At 44.4% G+C, this 21,790-nt stretch overlaps 1 protein-coding gene across 2 annotated transcripts; it reads left to right on the top strand.

Moving 5' to 3' along the window:
- The first annotated feature begins 2,289 nt into the window (after positions 1-2,289).
- LOC120966211 (uncharacterized) lies at positions 2,290-8,491 on the top strand. 2 transcript variants are annotated; one of them, XM_040392040.3, is made up of 10 exons: positions 2,290-4,866; positions 4,948-5,035; positions 5,135-6,174; positions 6,250-6,318; positions 6,400-6,465; positions 6,536-6,724; positions 6,846-7,081; positions 7,169-7,392; positions 7,464-8,172; positions 8,268-8,491. In XM_040392040.3, coding segments are annotated over exons 5-9 (714 nt in total). In that variant the 5' UTR covers positions 2,290-4,866; positions 4,948-5,035; positions 5,135-6,174; positions 6,250-6,318; positions 6,400-6,401; the 3' UTR covers positions 7,465-8,172; positions 8,268-8,491. The 2 variants fall into 2 exon arrangements, with proteins under 2 accessions (XP_040247974.1, XP_073357196.1); XM_073501095.1 differs by lacking the exons at positions 6,400-6,465; positions 6,536-6,724; positions 6,846-7,081; ... (1 more) ...; positions 7,464-8,172; positions 8,268-8,491.
- Positions 8,492-21,790: the final 13,299 nt, after the last annotated feature.

The raw sequence follows: 21,790 nt of genomic DNA, 5'->3' as shown, positions 1-21,790 counted from the left end.
CCCAACTAATCTAATCTGCTCCTAATCCTATTAGTTAGTCCTCGCGTTCCTCATTTTTGCACAACATCCCGATGGAAGCCTGCATGGTCGTTCATGCCCATCCATCTCCGTCCGGCGCCTCTGCTGAACCACACAATTCTCCCGGCCACCGCGACTCCTCGCCAAGCTCGGTAGAGATGCACTTGATGGAGCAAGCGGATTCCATGGTTGAGTTTACTCACCATACTACGGATCAAGAGGTACATAACTTAATCATTAATTCTCCTCCAGATTCAATATAGTTCAATATATCCTAAGGTAAAAGAAGAACTGATTGTTGATTTTGCTCCTGATTCAAAGAACCAGAACGTGCAAGGAGACAGAATGGTTGAGTTTGTTCTAGATACAATTAATCAGTAGGCAGAAGAGTCTCCAGATGAAGAACGTAGCAGCGATGTCTCGATAACCGATGTCGATGAAGACTCTATTGAGTACCTGCGTAGGCAAGTTGTTGAAGACTCCGAGGAAGAAGACAAACAAGATGAAGTATACCAGAAGGTCAGGAAGGAATTTAATGAAAGGCGTGCTAGTGATGCTGCATTGAGGAGGGAAGCAAGAGCCAGGAATGCACCTAGGCATAAGAGTAATCTGAACAAAATACGTAGAGAATTTTTGCGAATTTATATTCCTGACTACGACAAGATCGTTGAAAAATAAATATTGTTTGCTAGAGAACAGTATTATTGTTAGTTTTTCAAGTTTGGCTCATCGGCAGCAGAATTCAACATTAGTGCCTTTTATTTGTAACATTTGTTCTTGTCATTCATATGTCAGGCTATGAACAAGAGACTGACTTTCAAATATTTTCCTATCCATAAATGGATCTTCATATCCGCTGACATTGTATTATACGGTACAAATATATGCATGTGCTTAGAAATAGGCACTGTATTTTGGCGATGTCATGGACAGGGTTTCACCAATGAATTTGATCTGCACCAGTACCTTCAGATCACCAGGCATTATGGATGCCAAAGCATCACCATGTTAGCTTAAACCTGATTGTAGTCAAACAATTCCTATTGCAATGTGAAGTGATTGTGGCAGATCGGCTGCAACTTGCAAGTTAAGTGCAGGTGTGCCCTGCGTGTACATGTTGGCGAAGCTAATTTCAGGCTTTTGCATGCATTTGTTGCAGCAAAAGCAAGTGGGTTGCTTGCAGTGCTGAGAAACTTATAAATAGGAGTTGTTCCATTCATTGCTTGGCATAGTCGATGTAAGAAAAAAGAAAAGAGAAAAAGGAATCCATTGTGTCAAAATTGTGTGCTTCTGTATCTGAAACTGAACCTATCAGTTTTCCCCTGTTTCGTGTGTGTCAAAGTACACTGAAACCACCACGCCTGCATTCTTTCTTGTCAACCTATGAACAGAGTTTGTGCTTGACTCAATTGGTTTCAGAAGGTATACCTAAAAGTACAGGGAGGTAGAGGCCACTGTGCCTTTCAAAAGTTGAAATCCTCATTTTTTAGACCAAATCCTCAGATTTTGTAGCACAAAACTAGGCATAAATATTTTTGGTTCTCGAGTAAAGAGAGCGGGACGGCTGAATTTTTTTGGCGCAAACTGCTGGCAATTTCGACTAGATAACCCTTCGTAACAGGGAATAACTATTTAATCTGTTAGGATCTCATCTCCCTGCGCCTCTTTCTCTTCGCCTCCCCTGCCCTGCTCAATTCAACACCTCCATAGTCCATAGATCGCATCTCCTTCCTTGTGTTCTACGCCTCTCCACGCTGCAGGTCGCACCTCGCCAGTCACCTCGACTCCGGCGCATACGCGATGCTACCTGCACGTCGCCGGTAGCCTCGACCCGGTACGCCCGCGCTGCCGCCAGCACATCGCCGGTCGCCTGGACCCCCGGCGCGCCCGGGCTGCCGCCTCCACGTCGCTGGTTAGCCTCGACCCCGGTGCGCCCACGCTGCCGCCTGCACATCACCGGTCGCCAACGCAACTCCGCAGCAGCTTGGTTCGTATTCCTCCTTGCTCTGTTTTTTCGTATTCCTCCTTGCTCTGTTTTTTCTCATGGAACCTTGATGCACTGTTGTTGATCTTGATTACAAAATATGTAGGTAGAATTTGTTTGCTTATTACGATTTAGAATTTTGTTATGCCATGTTCAGTACAATCCATTCATCTATAGATCATACACACTATGATTTATTTTATAGTCTGATATGTCTTACATCGAATAACATAAATGCAGGATAACTACGTACTAAAACAGTAATATATATTTGGAGATGGCTCCAAGTAAGATATGGATGAGACTAGTGGATGAGCGATTAGATGATGAATACCTAGAAGGGGTAGAGAATTTCCTTGACTATGCGTTCAGCCAAGCAGGCAGGGAGAATGAAATTCGATGTCCATGCGTCAAATGCTGCAACACAGACTCTCATCCTCGTGCATTGTTCTGCTCACCTGAAAGTGTACGGAATTTTGAGAAATTATACCTTTTGGTACCATCATGGTGAAGTTGCGAGGGAACCTCAAACAGTTTCTGAAGGTCAAGGCGATGAAGAAATGCAAGCAGAGAGTGCAGATGGATATGACCCAATGCAAGATTTGTTGCATGATCTGTTTCCTCAAAATAATAGTCCAACTGAGCAAACAACGACACCACCAACTAACGAAGAGGAACCAAATAATGAAGCAGCAAAGTTTTATAAATTGCTTGACAACTACAACCAGCCACTTTATGAAGGTTCTAGTACCACTAAATTATCTGCACTAGTTAACTTGCTTCACATTAAGAATTTGGGAAAGTGGAGCAACAAGTCCTTCACCATGTTGTTGGTATATCTGCGGAAGGCTTTCCTACCACAGAACTCTACTTTGCCAAATTCTTATTATGAAGCGAAAAAAACTATTCAGGAACTAGGACTGAGTTATAGGAAAATTGATGCTTGCACGAATCATTGCATGCTCTACTGGAAAGAAGATATAAATGCGGAGTCGTGCAAGGTGTGTGGGGCATCTAGATGGAAAGAAGACAAGCGCACAGGCACCACTCTGCACTCGGCAAAAGGGAAGAAGATTCCACAAAAAACTATGCGGTAGTTTTCCTTAAAGCCAAGGCTGCAAAGGATGTTCATGTGCCACAAAACTACTGAATCCTTTAGGTGGCATGCGGAGGGCAGGGTAGATGATGGTGTCATTAGATGCCCTGCTGACTCGAAAGCTTGGAAATATTTTGATGCAAAAAACATCCCATTTGCAAAAGAAATTCACAATCTTAGGTTTTGTCTCTCTTCTGATGGCTTCCAACCATATAAAACAATGCGAACATCTCATAGCATCTGGCCCGTATTCCTTGTTCCCCTAAATTTGCCCCCATGGATGTGCATGAAACAAGAAAATGTGATGTTGTCCATGTTGATTCCAGGGCCTGATGGTCCTGGTGATGCAATTGATATTTATCTGCAACCACTTGTAGAGGAACTTATTGAACTATGGAACGAGGGTGTTGACACTTATGATGCATCAACGAAAACAAGTTTCACACTGCGTGCAGCACTTCTGTGGATGGTCCATGACTTCCCTGGTTATGCCAACCTCTCTGGATATAGCACAAAAGGAAAATTGGCTTGTCCAGTATGCCACAGTGGGACTTGTTCATTAAGGCTTAAAAAGGTGGGAAGTTCTGTTACATGGGGCATCGACGCTTTCTTCATAAAAACCATAGGTGGAGGAAAGATAAAAAATCTTTTGATGGTACCACAGAAACCAGAGAACCACCAACACCCTTAACAGGACAAAATGTGATGGACCAAGTGGCTGATCTAGAGGGGATTATCTTGTCTAAAGATGCAAGTAAGAAGACAAAGGTGTCCCACGATGAAAGAGGAGATAGCTGGAACAAAAGAAGTATATTTTGTAATTTGCCATATTTCAAAACTCTCTTGTTGCGCCATAACCTTGATGTCATGCATATAGAAAAGAATATATGTGATAGCATCATGGCAATATGGATGTCAAAGGTAAAACGAAGGATAACATAAATTCTCGGCGCGATTTGCAACTAATGAAAATAAGGCCAGGTATGCATCCGGACAAGGAAGGGGACAAGCCTACTTTTCCATCTGCGCCTTTCACTTTGCTTCCACCCAATAAGATTTTGTTCCTTCGGTTTTTTAAGGACCTCGAAGTTCCAGATGGATTTTGTTCAAACCTTGGCTGCGGCACTAATATGAAAGAGAAAAAAAATTCAGGACTGAAGAGCCACGACTGCCATGTTATGCTAAATCATTTACTTCCTCTTGCACTGCGTGGACTTGTTCCCTAGAATATTTATGACCCTCTGGTTGAGCTTTCACAATTCTTTTGCAAATTAAACTCCAAATCACTTTCAGTAGAAGAACTTAATGAAATGCAGGCCCAAATACCTGTGACACTATGTAAGCTTGAAAAGGAATTCCCACCATCCTTTTTTGATATCATGATGCATCTGCCTGTTCATTTGGATAATGAGGCTCTTGTTGGTGGACCTACAATATATCGGTGGATGTATCTCTTTGAGAGACAAATAAAGTGTCTGAAATCGCTAGTGCGAAATTTGGCACGACCTGAGGCTTCCATTGCAGAGGGATACATTGCAAAAGAGTTCATTACATTGTGCTCTAGGTATTTGGATGATGTCGAGACAAAGCATAACCGACCAGGCAGAATCAATGATGCACCAGGGGATGACAACTATTATTTGTCAATATTCAATCCGTATGGAAGGCCATCCGATGGTCGTAAACCTAGAGATCTTAATCTTCTTGAAGCAGAGCAAGCTCATATTTATGTTTTGAGAAATTGTGATGAAGTTCAACCATATATCAGGTATTGATTATTCGGTTCACTTGTTAAGTACTTAGTCAACTTTTTGCATGCCCATATCAATTAAGCTTTGTATTATTGTAGTGAGTACTCCAGTAGTCAAGATGGATGTTCACTGCAATCATTTACCACCACGTGGAACCAGAAGTTCAATCAGTGGTTCAAAGAGAAGGTAAAGATTCCAGAATAAAGTCTGTATGTACATACATGTGCACGTACATTTCAGTATTTCTGTGTGAAGATGTTAACATAGCTATTTTTCACTGCATAGGTAGCCAGCTTGCACAAACATGATAAGAGTGAGCTCACCGAAGACCTTTTGGCACTATCACGTGGTCCATTGGAAAATGTAACATGTTTTACTGGCTATGACATGAATGGATTCAGATATCGTGTTCAAAGTCGAGATAGACACCTCTGCACACAGAACAGTGGGGTGGTTGTACTTTCAGAACAAGGGGATAATGGTAATACAGTAGAATATTATGGCATATTGACAGAGATAGTCGAACTGCAATACTTAGGTGGAAGGCATGTGACATTATTCCGTTGCAACTGGATTGTCGTATTTGACAAAGAGCATGGGATGAAGAAACACAACAAGCATGGAATCGTTAGTCTTAACCTGCAGCATTTGCTTCTGACAGATGAGCCTTTCGTTCTAGCTAGCCAAGTCTCTCAAGTATTTTTTGTCAAGGACAATCTTATAAAAGGATGGCACGCAGTCGTGAAAAATCCATCACGTCATGCTTATAGTGTACCACATGGACAGTCTGATGATGAAGCCTCTGAAGCTAAACCTGACAATGGCGATGAAGACGACTTGCTTCAAAATTCGACATCAACATCACGTAGAAAGAGAACAACATGATGACACTAGTTTATGCAACTCTTAATCTATAGCAATCGATTTGCTTCATATTTTTGCTTTTACCTTATTAATAAATAGTGACACAAGTAGTTCTGTACTTACTTAATTTGATTTAGCATTCAATAATTCATTATCAGTATATCAATATTCACTTATTTAATTCAATTTTACTTTGTATAGCCTTTGTGCACACTTCAAACTAACGCTATATGTGTAGGGTATCACAATGAGTTAGCACAGGTATGGAAACTTGACAGCATTAGCTCGGGAAAGATGCTCCTCACAGTTGAATAAGTCTGGACTTGTACACCAGGGTATTGCTAGGCGGACCTTGCCAGAGAAATCAAGTCAAATAGCAGATTTCAGCAGAAAAAGGGTTACTCACAAGCCTCATTTGCAAGAAGAGGAACTGTGGAAAAAGTATGAGTTAGCTGCAAAAGGTACTACAGAAACATAAAAATATTATTCAAGCTATCTACTAAAGGATGATATAATGCGGTTGCTTGTTTTCATAGATGGAAATGACGCGGCAACAAATACACCAATCTTGTTTACTACAAATTGGGATGCTGATGATTCTGGAAGTGAGTTTCTAAGTACCATATATTGTACCAAGAATTGTTTCTAAGCTTTATTGTCTTCAAGTAACTCATAATATATTGCAGCTATGAGTGATGAAGCTGATACCAGCAATGATGGTGACATGGGAAATGATATGCATGATTTTCATGGTATGAAAAACTTCAATTTTTTCATTTTTCCTTCATCCACCATGCTGACCGATTTGTTGTATATTTTCAGATGGTGCAAATGGTGCAGATGAATTAATGGGTAATGAATATCTGGAAAGTGAAGAATCCCAGGATAGCCATGGCTTTGCAGGTACCTCAAAGACCAGTAAGCACAACAATGCAACTGAATTAGTTGATGAAAATCTGGAAAATGAAGAAGTGCGGGGTAACCATGACCTTACAGCTACGTCCAAGACTAGTAAGCTCAGCAATGCAACTTGATTAGTTGATACTTCAGTCGGACCGCTACAATATAAATTGTAGCTTGAATGTTTTTCTTTTTTTGTACTTGATTAACATATTTCTTTCGAATGGTGCAGGACCTCAAACAGGTGAAAAGCGCAGGGTCCGTGGGAAAAATAAATGCAAGGAAGTAGCTGATCTCATGGAGTCCCAAAAAATTAAAGTCCGGTTTTACAATAACCGTGCACTTTCCAAAAGTTTTGCACGACACTTGGGTAGAATTGTCCGTAATCCTAGAATTACCCCGATGAGGGTAAAGGAATGGTCCAATATTACTGATGCAGCTCGGAAACATATATTTGATGCAATTAAGGTATGTTTGGTTAAAAGTTCTAGCATTATAATCTGATTTTCTATACTGATGTATTTATGAGACTCTGTTTTATGAACAACTATTTAGGACAAGTTCGAAAATATTGACGACAACATTGCAATAGATGTGTACAAAGATGAGATATTAGACCATGTCAAGAAACTTTGGATCAACTGGCGTGGAGACTTGCACCGGCATTTTGTGAAACCCAACAAGACTATGCAGGAGGCTATGAAAAAGGTACCTAAAGATATTCCAAAGGATGACTGGGAATGGCTTGTCAAGGAGCATTTTTCAGCAGGGAGTTTCTGGTATGTTTTAATGTTGCCTCTTAATTTTCAACCATTTGTGCAGTTGACAATATAATCCTCTTTAACTACAGAAAAATAGCAAGAGAAACACCCAAAACAGAGCTAACCTCAAAATGCTTCACCGATCTGGCAGTAAACCCTTTAGACTGATAATTTGGGACATGGTACATGCTTTGACTTCTCTTGTTTTTCATTTCCAATAATATAAGATCAGTGTGAGTTGTCTTGCCATTTTGTTTCAACTAATAATAGTCAATTGCCTATGTTGGAACAGGGAGGAAAGGAAAACAAGCCACCGAGTATGGATAAACTATTTTCAGAGACACACAAGAAGGGTACAGACTTCCCTGATTCTACAACCTCCGCCAAACATGTAAGACTTAATTTAACATTCATAACTTCCATAATGAACATCACGTGTACAATTCCTACTTAGAGATAGAAGTTTATGCAAATAACTTACTGTTGGCACTTCAGGCACAAATTAAGACAATAGTTCAGTTGAATCCTGGTCTTTCAAATGATGAAGTCATGCAGAAATGTGACACATCTAAGCGGCATGATCGCGTAGTTGGATTTCGTGGTGGAATTAGAGCAAGAGATTTGCGAGGACCAGCATTAAGTAAGGCTGAATTAGTTTCTCAACTTCAAGCTTCTGAGCAAGCGAAACAAGTACTCGAAGAAAAGGTCAACGGGATGGCGCAAGAAGTATCAGAAATTAAGCGTCTTCTATCTGGTAGATCTCTGACTGATAGTTCTCATGAACGCCAACATGATCAAGTAAGTTGTTCTCACACATTGGTTTTATTTGTCATTATACTTGATGCCATTTATTTACATGGACTGACTTTCATAAACTAATCAACATTTTGTAGGACTGATGGTCCACCAGAATATATATAAGCATAAGGAGGCATTGTAATCGCTGGTGAAGAATGATATCCATTCAAACAACGATGGCGTCCCTCTATTGAAGACTAATAAATATTATCTTTTCTACTTGTCTCGTTTTCCATATAGATATGTTCAAATACATTGGTGATATAAGGAGTGCTTTTGACTCAATTTTCTTACAAGATATTTTAGTTTCAGAATTGTATGTCAGAATATTGGTACTTATATTAATAAAAGAGGTTATGATCCTTTCAATTAAGATTCTTTTGTTTCTATATTAATGTGGATGTTAATATTGAAATGTTGGATGCTGCATAAAGTGATTGTTGAAGGAATGTTATAATATAAGTGGTTCTAAAGGATATGAAAGTGTGAAGAGAGTGGTCGGTAATGATACTTTGGCCAGCATGCTAACATTATTAGCGACGACAAAAGTGGTTGTTATTGCCTTGGGATCGACACACCATCCCACTATTATTAGCGACGACAAAAGTGGTCGTTATTGCCTAGGGATCGACGACGACACACCATCCCGTCGTTATAAGAATAACGACCACGAAAGGTACGTGGTCGTTATACTTTTAACGACGGAGCCTACTACGACTAGCAGATGGTGGTCGTTACTGACTTTTAACGACCACAATCCAACCATTAACGATCACATATACCGTCGTTAAAAACTGTATTCCTAGTAGTGTAATCCAGTGGTGTGGTGAACCTACCCACTACAACACAATGTCATATTCTGCAATGTCTTAACTATGAACAATGTCATATCATTCTACTATTATTTAAACCGTCTCTTTATTTGCCAATCTGAAATGGGATAAATTGACAGCACACTAACCATTGATACTTATGAGTTCTTGATCTGTAATCCAGTGGTGTCGTGAAGCTGCCAACTCCTTCACAATGTCATATCCTGCCATGTCTTGACCTGAACAATACCATATTGTGTTAATGCAATTTTAAACTGTGTCACTTTATTCGTCAGTAAGAAATGTGATGAATTGTCAGCACTGATACTTTTATGTGCAAAACCTGTCATATGTCTGCTTGTTTATCTTTCAGAGTGAGGAAGATATAAGTGTTGAACAAGCGCAGTCTCATCATCTTGCTCAGGTGGTTGCGCTGCAGCTCGCTAGCAGGGCTAACCTTTCTTGAACTCTATTGAAGTGTTGCTGGTTTTGTATATTATTTTGTCGGCGTGTTTATTTGCACTGGTGGCGGTCTTTGATGCCCAGTGTATGTAATCTACTGTCTGCTTGTGCTTTATTATCATAGTGCCGAACTTTGATGCCCAGTGGATGTAATATGCCGTAATTTCTTTATTGTATAGTCTAGGTTTTTTTTATTCACGATGCTGCAGTTATTTTACTGTATATATATCCTGTCTTCGCAGTAAACCGGCCAAACCCTAAAATTAGGGTACATAATCGGGCCATCATGCAATCACGATGTATGATCCGCATCATGGGCCTCGTCAAACTGGCCCACTAGTAGATTCGGGCCTTTAATAGGCCGAGTAACCCCGGCCCTCTTTTCGCAAGAAAACTCAATGGGCTTTTAGGAGGCTGAGAAGTAGGTTGGGCCTGAAACATGCCGAACAGCTCACGGGCCGGCAGCAGCCCGAAATGGACCCCGGCCCATGATTGTGCGAATCAAATCACGGGCTTTTAACAGGCCAAAATTGTCTCGGTCCTTGTTTGGCCCAATCAGATATCGGCTGCGAGCAGGCCGGATGCAAACCGGGCCGTAGTTAGGCCCAACTATATGACGGGCTTTTAACAGGCCAAAATTAATATAGGGCCGAAATGTTAAACGGGCCCTTAACAGGCCGAAACTAATATCAGGCCGAATTACTAAATGGGCCTTTAGCAAGTGGGCCCAAAAGCATAGCGTCCAGTTAACGGGCCCAATCTGATATGGGCCATAATTGAGGCCAAAGCCTCTTAAAGGGCCGGACCTGATCTGGGCCGTGATTTGGCCCAGAACGTGGGAGGCTTTTAACGGGCTGGGTCTCATATGGGCCATTATTAGGCCCGGAACGTGGCAGGCCATTAATGGACCGGATCAAATATGGGCCGGCATTTGGCCCAAAACATGGCAGCCAGTTAATGGGCCGGCCTACTAGGGTCCTCAAAATCTTGTGGGCCTACAGCTAGGCCGGCCCATTAGTGTCGGCGAAATCTCGTGGGCCTTTAGCTGGGCCGGCCCATTATGATCCGCAAGAATTTTGTGGGCCTTTACCTGGGCCGGCCCATTATGGCCTGCAAAATCTTGTGGGCCTTTAGCTGGGCCAGCCCATTATGGTCTGCAAAATCTCGTGGGCCTTTAGTTGGGCCGACCCATTATGGTCCGCAAAATCTTGTGGGCCTTTAGTTGGGCCGGCCCATTTAAACTTGATGGGCCGTGCCACGTGTCGACGTATCATAGGCGCCTTCTGTCCAATGAGTGGATGACATCTGTCCCAACGATGAGCCGACACGTGTTTCCTCCAGCCAATGATGATTTTACACGTGGAAAATCCCCATTGGTCATGGCTATTAACGGGTTATCGGATCCAAAACCCGACCCGATAGCTTAACGGCGTTCCATTACGGTGGATGCCATGTGTCGGTCACCCTTGACGAAAGCACTTCTGTGACGCGCGACTTATCGTCATGGAAGTGGACACTTCCGTGATGATAATTTTGGTAATGTCATGGAACACTTCTACGACATCACAGGTATGACTATCTTGATTCTGTCATAAATTTGTCATGGATGTACATGCATGACAAAAAACGCGACCTACTGTGACAAACACGTATCATCACGGAAGTGTATTTTTTTTGTAGTGTGGTGTAGGTGTCACAGGAACCGGTTTCTGTGATGAACAACTATCCAATAAGGGAGCAGGTACAGTTACCTCATCAAGTTCTACTTTCCTCCCACTCACTTCTTTCGAGAGAAACTCCTTCTCTAGAAAGGATCCATTCTTAGCAACAAATGTCTTGCCTTAGGATCTGTGATAGAAGGTGTACCCAATAGTTTCCTTTGGGTATCCTATGAAGACACATTTCTCCGATTTGGGTTCGAGCTTATCAGGTTGAAGCTTTTTCACATAAGCATCACAGCCCCAAACTTTAAGAAACGACAACTTTGGTTTCTTGCCAAACCACAGTTCATAAGGCGTCGTCTCAACGGATTTCGATGGTGCCCTATTTAACGTGAATGCAGCCGTCTCTAAAGCATAACCCCAAAATGATAGCGGTAAATCAGTAAGAGACATCATAGATCGCACCATATCTAGTAAAGTACGATTATGACGTTCGGACACACCATTACGTTGTGGTGTTCCGGGTGGCGTGAGTTGCGAAACTATTCCGCATTGTTTCAAATGTAGACCAAACTCGTAACTCAAATATTCTCCTCCATGATCAGATCGTAGAAACTTTATTTTCTTGTTACGATGATTTTCCACTTCACTCTGAAATTCTTTGAACTTTTCAAATGTTTCAGACTTATGTTTCATTAAGTAGATATACCCATATCTGCTCAAATCATCTGTGAAGGTGAGAAAATAACGATACCCGTCGCGAGCCTCAGTATTCATTGGACCACATACATCAATATGTATGATTTCCAACAAATCTGTTGCTCGCTCCATTGTTCCGGAGAACGGCGTTTTAGTCATCTTGCCCATGAGGCATGGTTCGCAAGTACCAAGTGATTCATAATCAAGTGATTCCAGAAGTCCATCAGTATGGAGTTTCTTCATGCGCTTTACACCAATATGACCCAAACGGCAGTGCCACAAATATGTTCCACTGTCATTATCAACTCTGCATCTTTTGGCTTCAACATTATGAATATGTGTATTACTACTATCGAGATTCAACACAAATAGACCACTCTTCAAGGGTGCATGACCATAAAAGATATTACTCATATAAATAGAACAACCATTATTCTCATATTTAAATGAATAACCGTCTCGCATCAAACAAGATCCAGATATAATGTTCATGCTTAACGCTGGCACCAAATAACAATTATTTAGATCTAAAATTAATCCTGAAGGTAGATGTAGAGGTAGCGTGCCGACGGCGATCACATCGACTTTGGAACCATTTCCCACGCGCATCGTCACCTCATCCTTAGCCAATCTTCGCTCAATCCGTAGTCCCTGTTTCGAGTTGCAAATGTTAGCAACAGAGCCAGTATCAAATACCCAGGTGCTACTGCGAGCTCTAGTAAGGTACACATCAATAACATGTATATCACATATACCTTTGTTCACCTTGCCATCCTTCTTATCCGCCAAATACTTGGGGCAGTTCCGCTTCCAGTGTCCAGTCTGTTTGCAGTAGAAGCACTCAGTCTCAGGCTTAGGTCCAGACTTGGGTTTCTTCTCCTGAGCAGCAACTTGTTTGCCATTCTTTTGAAGTTCCCCTTCTTCTTCCCTTTACCCTTTTTCTTGAAACTGGTGGTCTTGTTGACCATCAACACTTGATGCTCTTTCTTGATTTCTACTTCCGCAGCCTTTAGCATTGCGAAGAGCTCGGGAATTGTCTTATCCATCCCTTGCATATTATAGTTCATCACGAAGCTCTTGTAGCTTGGTGGCAGTGATTGAAGAATTCTGTCAATGACACTATCATCCGGAAGATTAACTCCTAGTTGAATCAAGTGATTGCTATACCTAGACATTTTGAGTATATGTTCACTGACAGAACTATTCTCCTCCATCTTGCAGCTGTAGAACTTATTGGAGACTTCATATCTCTCAATCCGGGCATTTGCTTGAAATATTAACTTCAACTCCTGGAACATCTCATATGCTCCATGATGTTCAAAACGTCGTTGAAGTCCCGGTTCTAAGCCGTAAAGCATGGCACACTGAACTATCGAGTAGTCATCAACTTTGCTCTGCCAGATGTTATTAACGTCACCAGTAGCATCAGCAGCAGGCCTGGCACCTAGCGGTGCTTCCAGGACGTAATTCTTCTGTGCAGCAATGAGGATAATCCTCAAGTTACGGACCCAGTCCGTGTAATTGCTACCATCATCTTTCAACTTTGCTTTCTCAAGGAACGCATTAAAATTCAACGGAACAACAGCACGGGCCATCTATCTACAACAACATAGACAAGCAAAATACTATCAGGTACTAAGTTCATGATAAATTTAAGTTCAATTAATCATATTACTTAAGAAGCCTCACTTAGATAGACATCCCTCTAATCATCTAAGTGATTACGTGACCCAAATCAACTAAACCATAACCGATCATCGCGTGAAATGGAGTAGTTTTCAGTGGTGAACATCACTATGTTGATCATATCTACTATATGATTCACGCTCGACCTTTCGGTCTCAGTGTTCCGAGGCCATATCTACATATGCTAGGCTCGTCAAGTTTAACCCGAGTATTCTGCGTGTGCAAAACTGGCTTCCACCCGTTGTATAAGAACGTTGAGCTTATCACACCCAATCATCACGTGGTGTCTCGGCACGACAAACTTTTGCAACGGTGCATACTCAGGGAGAACACTTGTACCTTGAAATTTTTAGTGAGAGATCATCTTATAATGCTACCGTCAATCAAAGCAGAATAAGATGCATAAAGGATAAACATCACATGCAATCAATATAAGTGATATGATATGGCCATCATCATCTCGTGCCTTTGATCTCCATCTCCAAAGCACCGTCATGATCACCATCGTCACCGGCGCGACACCTTGATCTCCATCGTAGCATCGTTGTCGTCTCGCCAACTATTGCTTCTACGACTATCGCTACCGCTTAGTGATAAAGTAAAGCAATTATAGAGCGATTGCATTGCATACAATAAAGCGACAACCATATGGCTCCTGCCAGTTGCCGATAACTCTGTTGCAAAACATGATCATCTCATACAATAAAATATACCATCATGTCTTGACCATATCACATCACAACATGCCCTGCAAAAAAAAGTTAGACGTCCTCTACTTTGTTGTTGCAAGTTTTACGTGGCTGCTACGGGCTCAGCAAGAACCGTTCTTACCTACGCATCAAAATCACAACGGTAGTTCGTCAAGTTAGTGTTGTTTTACCCTTCACAAGGACCGGGCGTAGCCACACTCGGTTCAACTAAAGTTGGAGAAACTGACACCCGCCAGCCACCTGTGTGCAAAGCATGTCAGTAGAACCAGTCTCGCGTAAGCGTATGTGTAATGTCGGTCCGGGTCGCTTCATCCAACAATACCGCTGAACCAAAGTATGACATGCTGGTAAGCAGTATGACTTGTATCGCCGACAACTCACTTGTGTTCTACTCGTGCATATAACATCTATGCATAAACCTGGCTCGGATGCCACTGTCGGGTAACGTAGTAATTTAAAAAAATTCCTACGCACACGCAAGATCATGGTGATGCATAGCTACGAGAGGGGAGAGTGTTGTCCACGTACCCTCGTAGACCAAAAGCGGAAGCGTTAGAACAACGCGGATGATGTAGTCGTACGTCTTCACGATCCGACCGATCCAAGTACCGAACGCACGGCACCTCCGAGTTCAGCACACGTTCAGCTCGATGACGTCCCACGAACTCCGATCTACCAGATCTACGAGGGAGAGTTCCGTCAGCACGACGGCGTGATGACGTTGATGATGTTGCTACCGATGCAGGACTTCTCCTAAGCACCGCTATGATATTACCGAGGTGGATTATGGTGGAGGGGGGCACCGCACACGGCTAAGAGATCAATGGTCAATTGTTGTGTCTCCAAGGGGTGCCTCCCTCCCCGTATATAAAGGAGCGGAGGAGGGGGAGGGGCCCGGCCCCCTATGGCGCGCCCCATGAGGAGTCCTACTCCCACCGGGAGTATGACTCCCCTCTTCCAAGTAGGAGTAGGAGAGGAGAGGGAAGGGAGAGAGGAACAGAAGGAAAGGGGGGCGCCGCCCCCCTCCTTGTCCAATTCGGACTAGAGGGGGAGGGGCGCGCGTCTGCCCTGGCTGCCCCTCCTCTTCTCTCACTAGGGCCCAATAGGCCCAATGTGACGCCCCCGATTCAATCGTCACTAATCATGCACGCAAACGTGTACGATCAAGATCAGGGACTCACGGGAAGATATCACAACACAACTCTAAAACATAAATAAGTCATACAAGCATCATAATACAAGCCAGGGGGCCTCGAGGGCTCGAATACAAGTGCTCGATCATAGACGAGTCAGCGGAAGCAACAATATCTGAGTACAGACATAAGTTAAACAAGTTTTCCTTAAGAAGGCTAGCACAAACTGGGATACAGATCGAAAGAGGCACAGGCCTCCTGCCTGGGATCCTCCTAACTACTACTAGTCGTCGTCAGCGGGCTGCACGTAGTAGTAGGCACCTCCGGGGTAGTAGGAGTCGTCATCGACGGTGGCGTCTGGCTCCTGGGCTCCAGCATCTGGTTGCGACAAACAGGTAGAAGGAAAGGGGGAAAAGAGGGAGAAAAGCAACCGTGAGTACTCATCCAAAGTACTCGCAAGCAAGGAGCTAGGCTACATATGCATGGGTATATGTGTAAAGGGCCATATCGGTGGACTGAACTGCAGAATGCCAGAATAAGAGCGGGATAGCTAATCCTGTCGAAGGCTACGCTTCTGGCAGCCTCCATCTTACAGCATGTAGAAGAGAGTAGATTGAAGTCCTCCAAGTAGCATCGCATAGCATAATCCTACCCGGCGATCCCCTCCTCGTCGCCCTGTTAGAGAGCGATCACCGGGTTATATCTGGCACTTGGAAGGGTGTGTTTTATTAAGTATCCGGTTCTAGTTGTCATAAGGTCAAGGTACAACTCCGGGTCATCCTTTTACCGAGGGACACGGCTATTCGAATAGATAAACTTCCCTGCAGGGGTGCACCACATAACCCAACACGCTCGATCCCATTTGGCCGGACACACTTTTCTGGATCATGCCCGGCCACGGAAGATCAACACGTCGTAGCCCCACCTAGGCACAACAGAGAGGTCAGCACGCCGGTCTAACTCCTATGGCGCAGGGGTCTAGGCCCGTCGCCCATTGCACACCTGCACGTTGCGAACGCGGCCGAAAGCAGACCTAGCCTAGCAGGCGTTCCAGTCCAATCCGGCGCGCGCCACTCAGTCGTTGACGTCACGAATGCTTCGGCTGATACCACGACGTCGAGTGCCCATAACTATTCCCGCGTAGTTGGTTAGTGCGTATAGACCAAATGGCCAGACTCAGATCAAATACCATGAACTCGTTAAGCGTGTTATTTTGAAGTAACCGCGGACACCGACCAGGGCCAGGCCCACCTCTCTCCTAGGTGGTCTCAACCTGCCCTGTCGCTCCGCCACAAGATCCACTCTCGGGTACTCCTACGAGCCAACCTGACTTTAGTCACCACAGGTATCATGTAAAGTATATAAGTATATACCCGTGATCACCTCCCGAGTGATCACGGCCCGATAGTATAGCAAGGCAGACGGACAAGAATGTAGGGCCACAGATGGAATACTAGCATCCTATACTAAGCATGTAGCACTACTAGGAAAAGGGCTATAGATGATATGGACACTAATGGCCCACCAGACATGTGGTGTGCCACTACTATATACTAATGGCGCACCATGTGTTGATGCGCCATTAGTGTCCAAATACTAATGGCGCACCACATCCACGGTGCGCCACTAGTAACAATTTTTTTTATTTTTTTTTTTCAAAACTAGTAATGGCGCACCAGGGGATAGTGCGCCATTACTAGTTAAACTAGTAATGGCGCACCACATCCACGGTGCGCCACTAGTAATTTTTTTTTCAATTTTTTTTATTTTTTTCCAAAACTAGTAATGGCGCACTAGGGGATTGTGCCATTACTAGTTAAACTAGTAATGGCGCACCACATCCACGGTGCGCCACTAGTAAAAAAAATTCAATTTTTTTTCAATTTTTTTTAATTTTTTTCAAAACTAGTAATGGCGCACCGTGGGAGTGGTGCGCCATTACTAGTTGACGTGGGAGTGGTGCGCCATTACTAGTGGAACTAGTAATGGCGCACCACTCCCACGGTGCGCCATTACTAACTTGACCCAAAAATTTCACCGAATGCACCCCCCCCCCCCCCCCGTGGACCGCCTTTTCAGTTTAAAAAGAAAGAAAATGATGGAAATGTCAAAAAAATAAAATAAAATAAGTTTCCCATGTGATATGTGGTCTAGTTGTTGGGAAAATTTACAAATATGAATTTCGACTTTATTTGCAAAATCTCTCTGGAATTTTTAAAATGGGCATAACTTTTGCATACGAACTCGGATTAAAAAGTTTTTTATATGAAAAATCATCTACTCGAAAAGTTACATCCGAATTTAACTGGGGAAACCCCGTTAAACATTTTCAAAATCCTCAAAAACCAAACAGAAAAAAAGTTACGGGGCTTTCAAGATCTAGAGGCAAAAAAATCAAAAAAATTCAAACTTACTAGTGGCGCACCGTTTGCTAGGTGCGCCACTAGTAACAGAAAAAAATTGGTGTTGAATTTTTCTTTTGGAATTTTTTTTCAAAAAATGATACGTAATATGACCGGGAAGTTTGAAATATTTTTCAAAATTTCATCATACTCATGAACATGAACAAAGTCCTACACATCAACAAGGTTTAATAGGATTGATATGGTAGATATATCAACAAGTGCATGTTAAGTGAGGTGGTGCTGGGGTTGGATAGAACTGTGAAGTTAAGCGTGCTCGGGCTGCAGTAGTGTGAGGATGGGTGACCTTCCGGGAAGTTTGACCACTTAGTGCGATTTGACTTGAGATTAAGCATATTGACCCGAGATTAAGAAAAAAATTAAAAAAATTATGAAAAAATATTTGAAATTTTTTTGTTACTAATGATGCACTTCTATGTGGTGCGCCATTAGTAAGTCAGATAGTAATGGCGCACGGCGTGATGCGCCATTAGTAGGCAAAACTGGTGCGCCACTAGTAGGCCTTTTCCTAGTAGTGTAGGATTGTAGGTAAAGGTAACAACAGTAGTAGAAAGGACAGGCTATGCATCAGGATAGGATTAACAGAAAGCAGTAACATGCTACACTACTCAAATGCATGCAGTAGAGAGTAGAATAGGCGATATCTGGTGATCAAAGGGGGGGCTTGCCTGGAAGCTCAGCCGAGAAGGAGGGGTTGTCAACACCGTAATCGTACTGGGTAGCGGCGGCGTCGGTCTCGGTGTCTAGCGAGAGAAGAGGGGGAAGAAACAATAAATACAATGCAAACAAATGCATGGCGATGCATGACATGACAAAGCGTGATGCTAGGTGTGCCCAAACGCGGTACTAGGTGATACCGGCAAAGGGGGAAAACATCCGGGAAAGTATTCCCGGTGTTTCGCGTTTTCGGACAGATGAACCAGAGGGGGAAAGTTTCGAGTTCGATATGTTAGGGATGTGTGGCGGACGAACTGGCTGTGTATCCGGATTCGTCTCGTCGTTCTGAGCAACTTTCATGTAGAAAGTATTTTCATCCGAATTACGGATTATTTTATATGATTTTCTAAAGATTTAATCATTTTCTGATTTTAACTATTTATTTAAATCCAACATTATCCAGAACAGTATGGGATGACATCAGCATGACGTATGTGTGATGTTAGCAGTCAACAGTGCGGTTGACTGGAGTCAAAACTGACTTGTGGGTCCAGTGGGACCCACATGTCATTGACAGGTGCACTAACAGGGGGCTTAGACTAACTAAATGGGTTAATTAGCGGGCGGGGCCCAGTAGTCAGTGACTAATTAGCCCAGATTAATTAGATTAACTAATTTAATTAGTTATAGTGTGGGGGCCACTGGTCAGCTGCTGGGACCAGCCCAGTCAGCATCTTGACCCTGGTCAAGTGGGCCAGCCGGGCCCACGGCGCCACCAGGCAGTGACCCAGGGGTGGCCCCAGGTGTGCCAGCTCAGCGGAGCCGCCGGAGTAGCTCCGGCGAGCTCGCGCGCAGCGGCCGAACGCCGGCGGGCGTCGGGTTTCGCCTACGGGGCACCAAGACGAGCATCGCCTCTTGCGTTTGAACGAGGAGAGTGCCCCACGTCTAGTGGTGGCGGTGGCGTGGCCGGAGGTGGCCGGAAGCGACGGCAGCGAGCACATCGGCTGACGGCCGGAGTCGGGCGTGAGTGGATCCAGCGCTAGGGGGCACGGGAAGGCATGTGCGCGCGCGCGTTGGGTTCCTGGAAGCTCCAGGAACACGGTGACGGGCTCAGGCGAGCAAGACAACGGTTGTGGCGACGGCCACGAGCTCGTCGGTGGCGGATAGAAACGGGCGCGGTGGCAAACTAGCTACGGTGCGCTAGGAAGCTAACGGAGAGGGCGGGAGGCGGAGGAGCTCACCGAGCGACACACACGGAGGCCGGTGAAAGGTTTAGTAGCAGTAGAGGGTCGTCGCCGGAGTTGGTGAAGAGCGGCGGCGACAGGAGATGCGGAAGAAGGGGACCGTTGCAGCAGCGCCTCCGAGCTCCAGCTGCGGCCACCGGTCGACGAGGAAGACGATGGCGGAGACGACGGACACGCTCGCGAGGCGAGGCGATGGCTGTGGCCGCGTGTTTCACGGCGGCGGGTCCATGGCGGCGTTCGGACGCGGTGGGGAACAAAGGGGAGAGGGAGGTGGATCTGAGGGGGAGGCGCAAAGGCCGAGAGGGAGAGCGGGGGCGAGTGGGAGGCGGGATCGAGGAGGCGGGGGGTGTGGCGGCCTTATCCTCGACGCCGGCGAGGGGGTCCGGCGGGGATGCGCCCCTGTTCCGACCCTGGTCGGGGAAACAGGGAAGGGGAGGGAGCGACCGAGGGAGGCGGCTGGGCCGGCCGGATGGGCCAGGTGGGCCGGCCTGGCTGCGAGCTGGGCCGTCTGGTCCAGGGGGTCCTTTTCTCTCTTTTTTTGTCTTCTGCTTTTGTATTTTCTTTTCTTTATTTTTCTTTTCTGTTTTATTTCACTTTAAAATACTTAGGCACTTTCTAAAAAAATGTTTTCTCCACAATAATTACCAGTGCAATATTTGGCACCCACCGAACATTTTTGTTTTGACTTTTGAAAACTTTGGGTGTTTGTCACTAATTCATTTTTTTGAATTTGAAATGTTTTGAACTAACACTTGATTAGCAATAGTAATAGAGATGACACGGCATCATCAGGAGAGTTTTACTGTAGCCTAATTATCCGGGCATTACAAATCTCCTCCACTACAAGAAATCTCGTCCTGAGATTTAGGAGGTAGAAGGAAACAGTGCGGGGTATTCATCACGCAGGCGATCCTCGCGTTCCCAAGTGGCTTCATCTTCAGAATGGTGCTACCACTGGACTTTGAGGAACTTGATCGCCTTCTGACGTGTGCGGCGTTCAGCTTGGTCGAGAATGCGGACCGGATGCTCTTTATAGGAGAGGTCCTGCTGCAATTCGAGCACTTCATGATCCACTGCTCGGATTGGGTCCTTGAAGCAACGGCAGAGCTGTGACACATGGAACACATCGTGAACCTGAGAAAGGTTCGGCGAAAGCTCCAGTTGGTATGCCACTTTTCCACGCCTTTCCAGAATAGTGAATGGGCCAATATAGCGAGGAGCTAGTTTGCCCTTGATTCCGAAGCGGTGAGCACCCTTCATTGGTGTGACTCGAAGATAAGCCTTTTCGCCAGGTTGATAGACCATGTCTTTATGATGACGGTCATACTGACTTTTCTGACGCGACTGGGCAGTCTTGAGATTCTCACAAATAATGCGGACTTGTTCTTCGGCATGTTGGATAATATCCGGACCAAAGAGTGGACGTTCCCCAGTTTCTGACCAGTTCAGAGGGGTTCGGCACTTTCGCCCATATAACACTTCGAAGGGGTCCATCTTCAGACTAGCTTGATCTCTATTATTATAAGAGAACTCAACATACGGGAGAGATTCCTCCCATTTCTTGCCGAAGGAAATAACACAAGCTCGAAGCATGTCTTCGAGAACTTGGTTGACACGTTCAACTTGCCCTTGCGACTAAGGATGAAACGCAGTACTGAACGACAGATGAGTTCCCATAGCTTCTTGGAAACTTGCCCAGAATCTTGAAGTGAATAAGCTGCCACGGTCTGAGCTGATAACCAATGGAATACCGTGGAGTGGAACAATCCTGGACATATAGAGCGTTGCCAGCTGACTAGCAGTGATTGTTTCTTTGACCGCCAGAAAATGTGCAACTTTGGAAAGCCGGTCAATGACGACAAGAATAGCATCATTAAATTTCTGTGATTTGGGAAATCTAGTGACGAAGTCCATCTCAACATGGTCCCATTTCCATTCAGGAATAGACATAGGTTGTAGAGTTCCAGCAGGCCTTTGATGTTCTGCTTTGATACGACGGCAAACGTCACACTCCGCAACATAACGAGCAATGTCTTGCTTCATATTAGACCACCAGAATCTCTGACGGATGTCTTGGTACATCTTTGTACTACCAGGATGGATACATAGAGGCGTATCATGAGCTTCTTTC

The sequence above is a fragment of the Aegilops tauschii genome, chromosome 6, assembly GCF_002575655.3.
Source record: "Aegilops tauschii subsp. strangulata cultivar AL8/78 chromosome 6, Aet v6.0, whole genome shotgun sequence".
Lineage (NCBI taxonomy): Eukaryota > Viridiplantae > Streptophyta > Magnoliopsida > Poales > Poaceae > Aegilops > Aegilops tauschii.
The sequence above is the reverse complement of the archived record's forward strand: the minus strand, read 5'-3'. Positions and strand labels throughout refer to the sequence as shown.

Coding starts and splice junctions, on each gene's coding strand:
- LOC120966211 (XM_073501095.1), top strand. CDS start 4,409: ATGCAGGCCCAAATACCTGTGACACTATGTAAGCTTGAAAAGGAATTC. Junction 4,867..4,947: donor GAAGTTCAACCATATATCAG/GTATTGATTATT, acceptor GTATTATTGTAG/TGAGTACTCCAGTAGTCAAG. Junction 5,036..5,134: donor ATCAGTGGTTCAAAGAGAAG/GTAAAGATTCCA, acceptor TTCACTGCATAG/GTAGCCAGCTTGCACAAACA.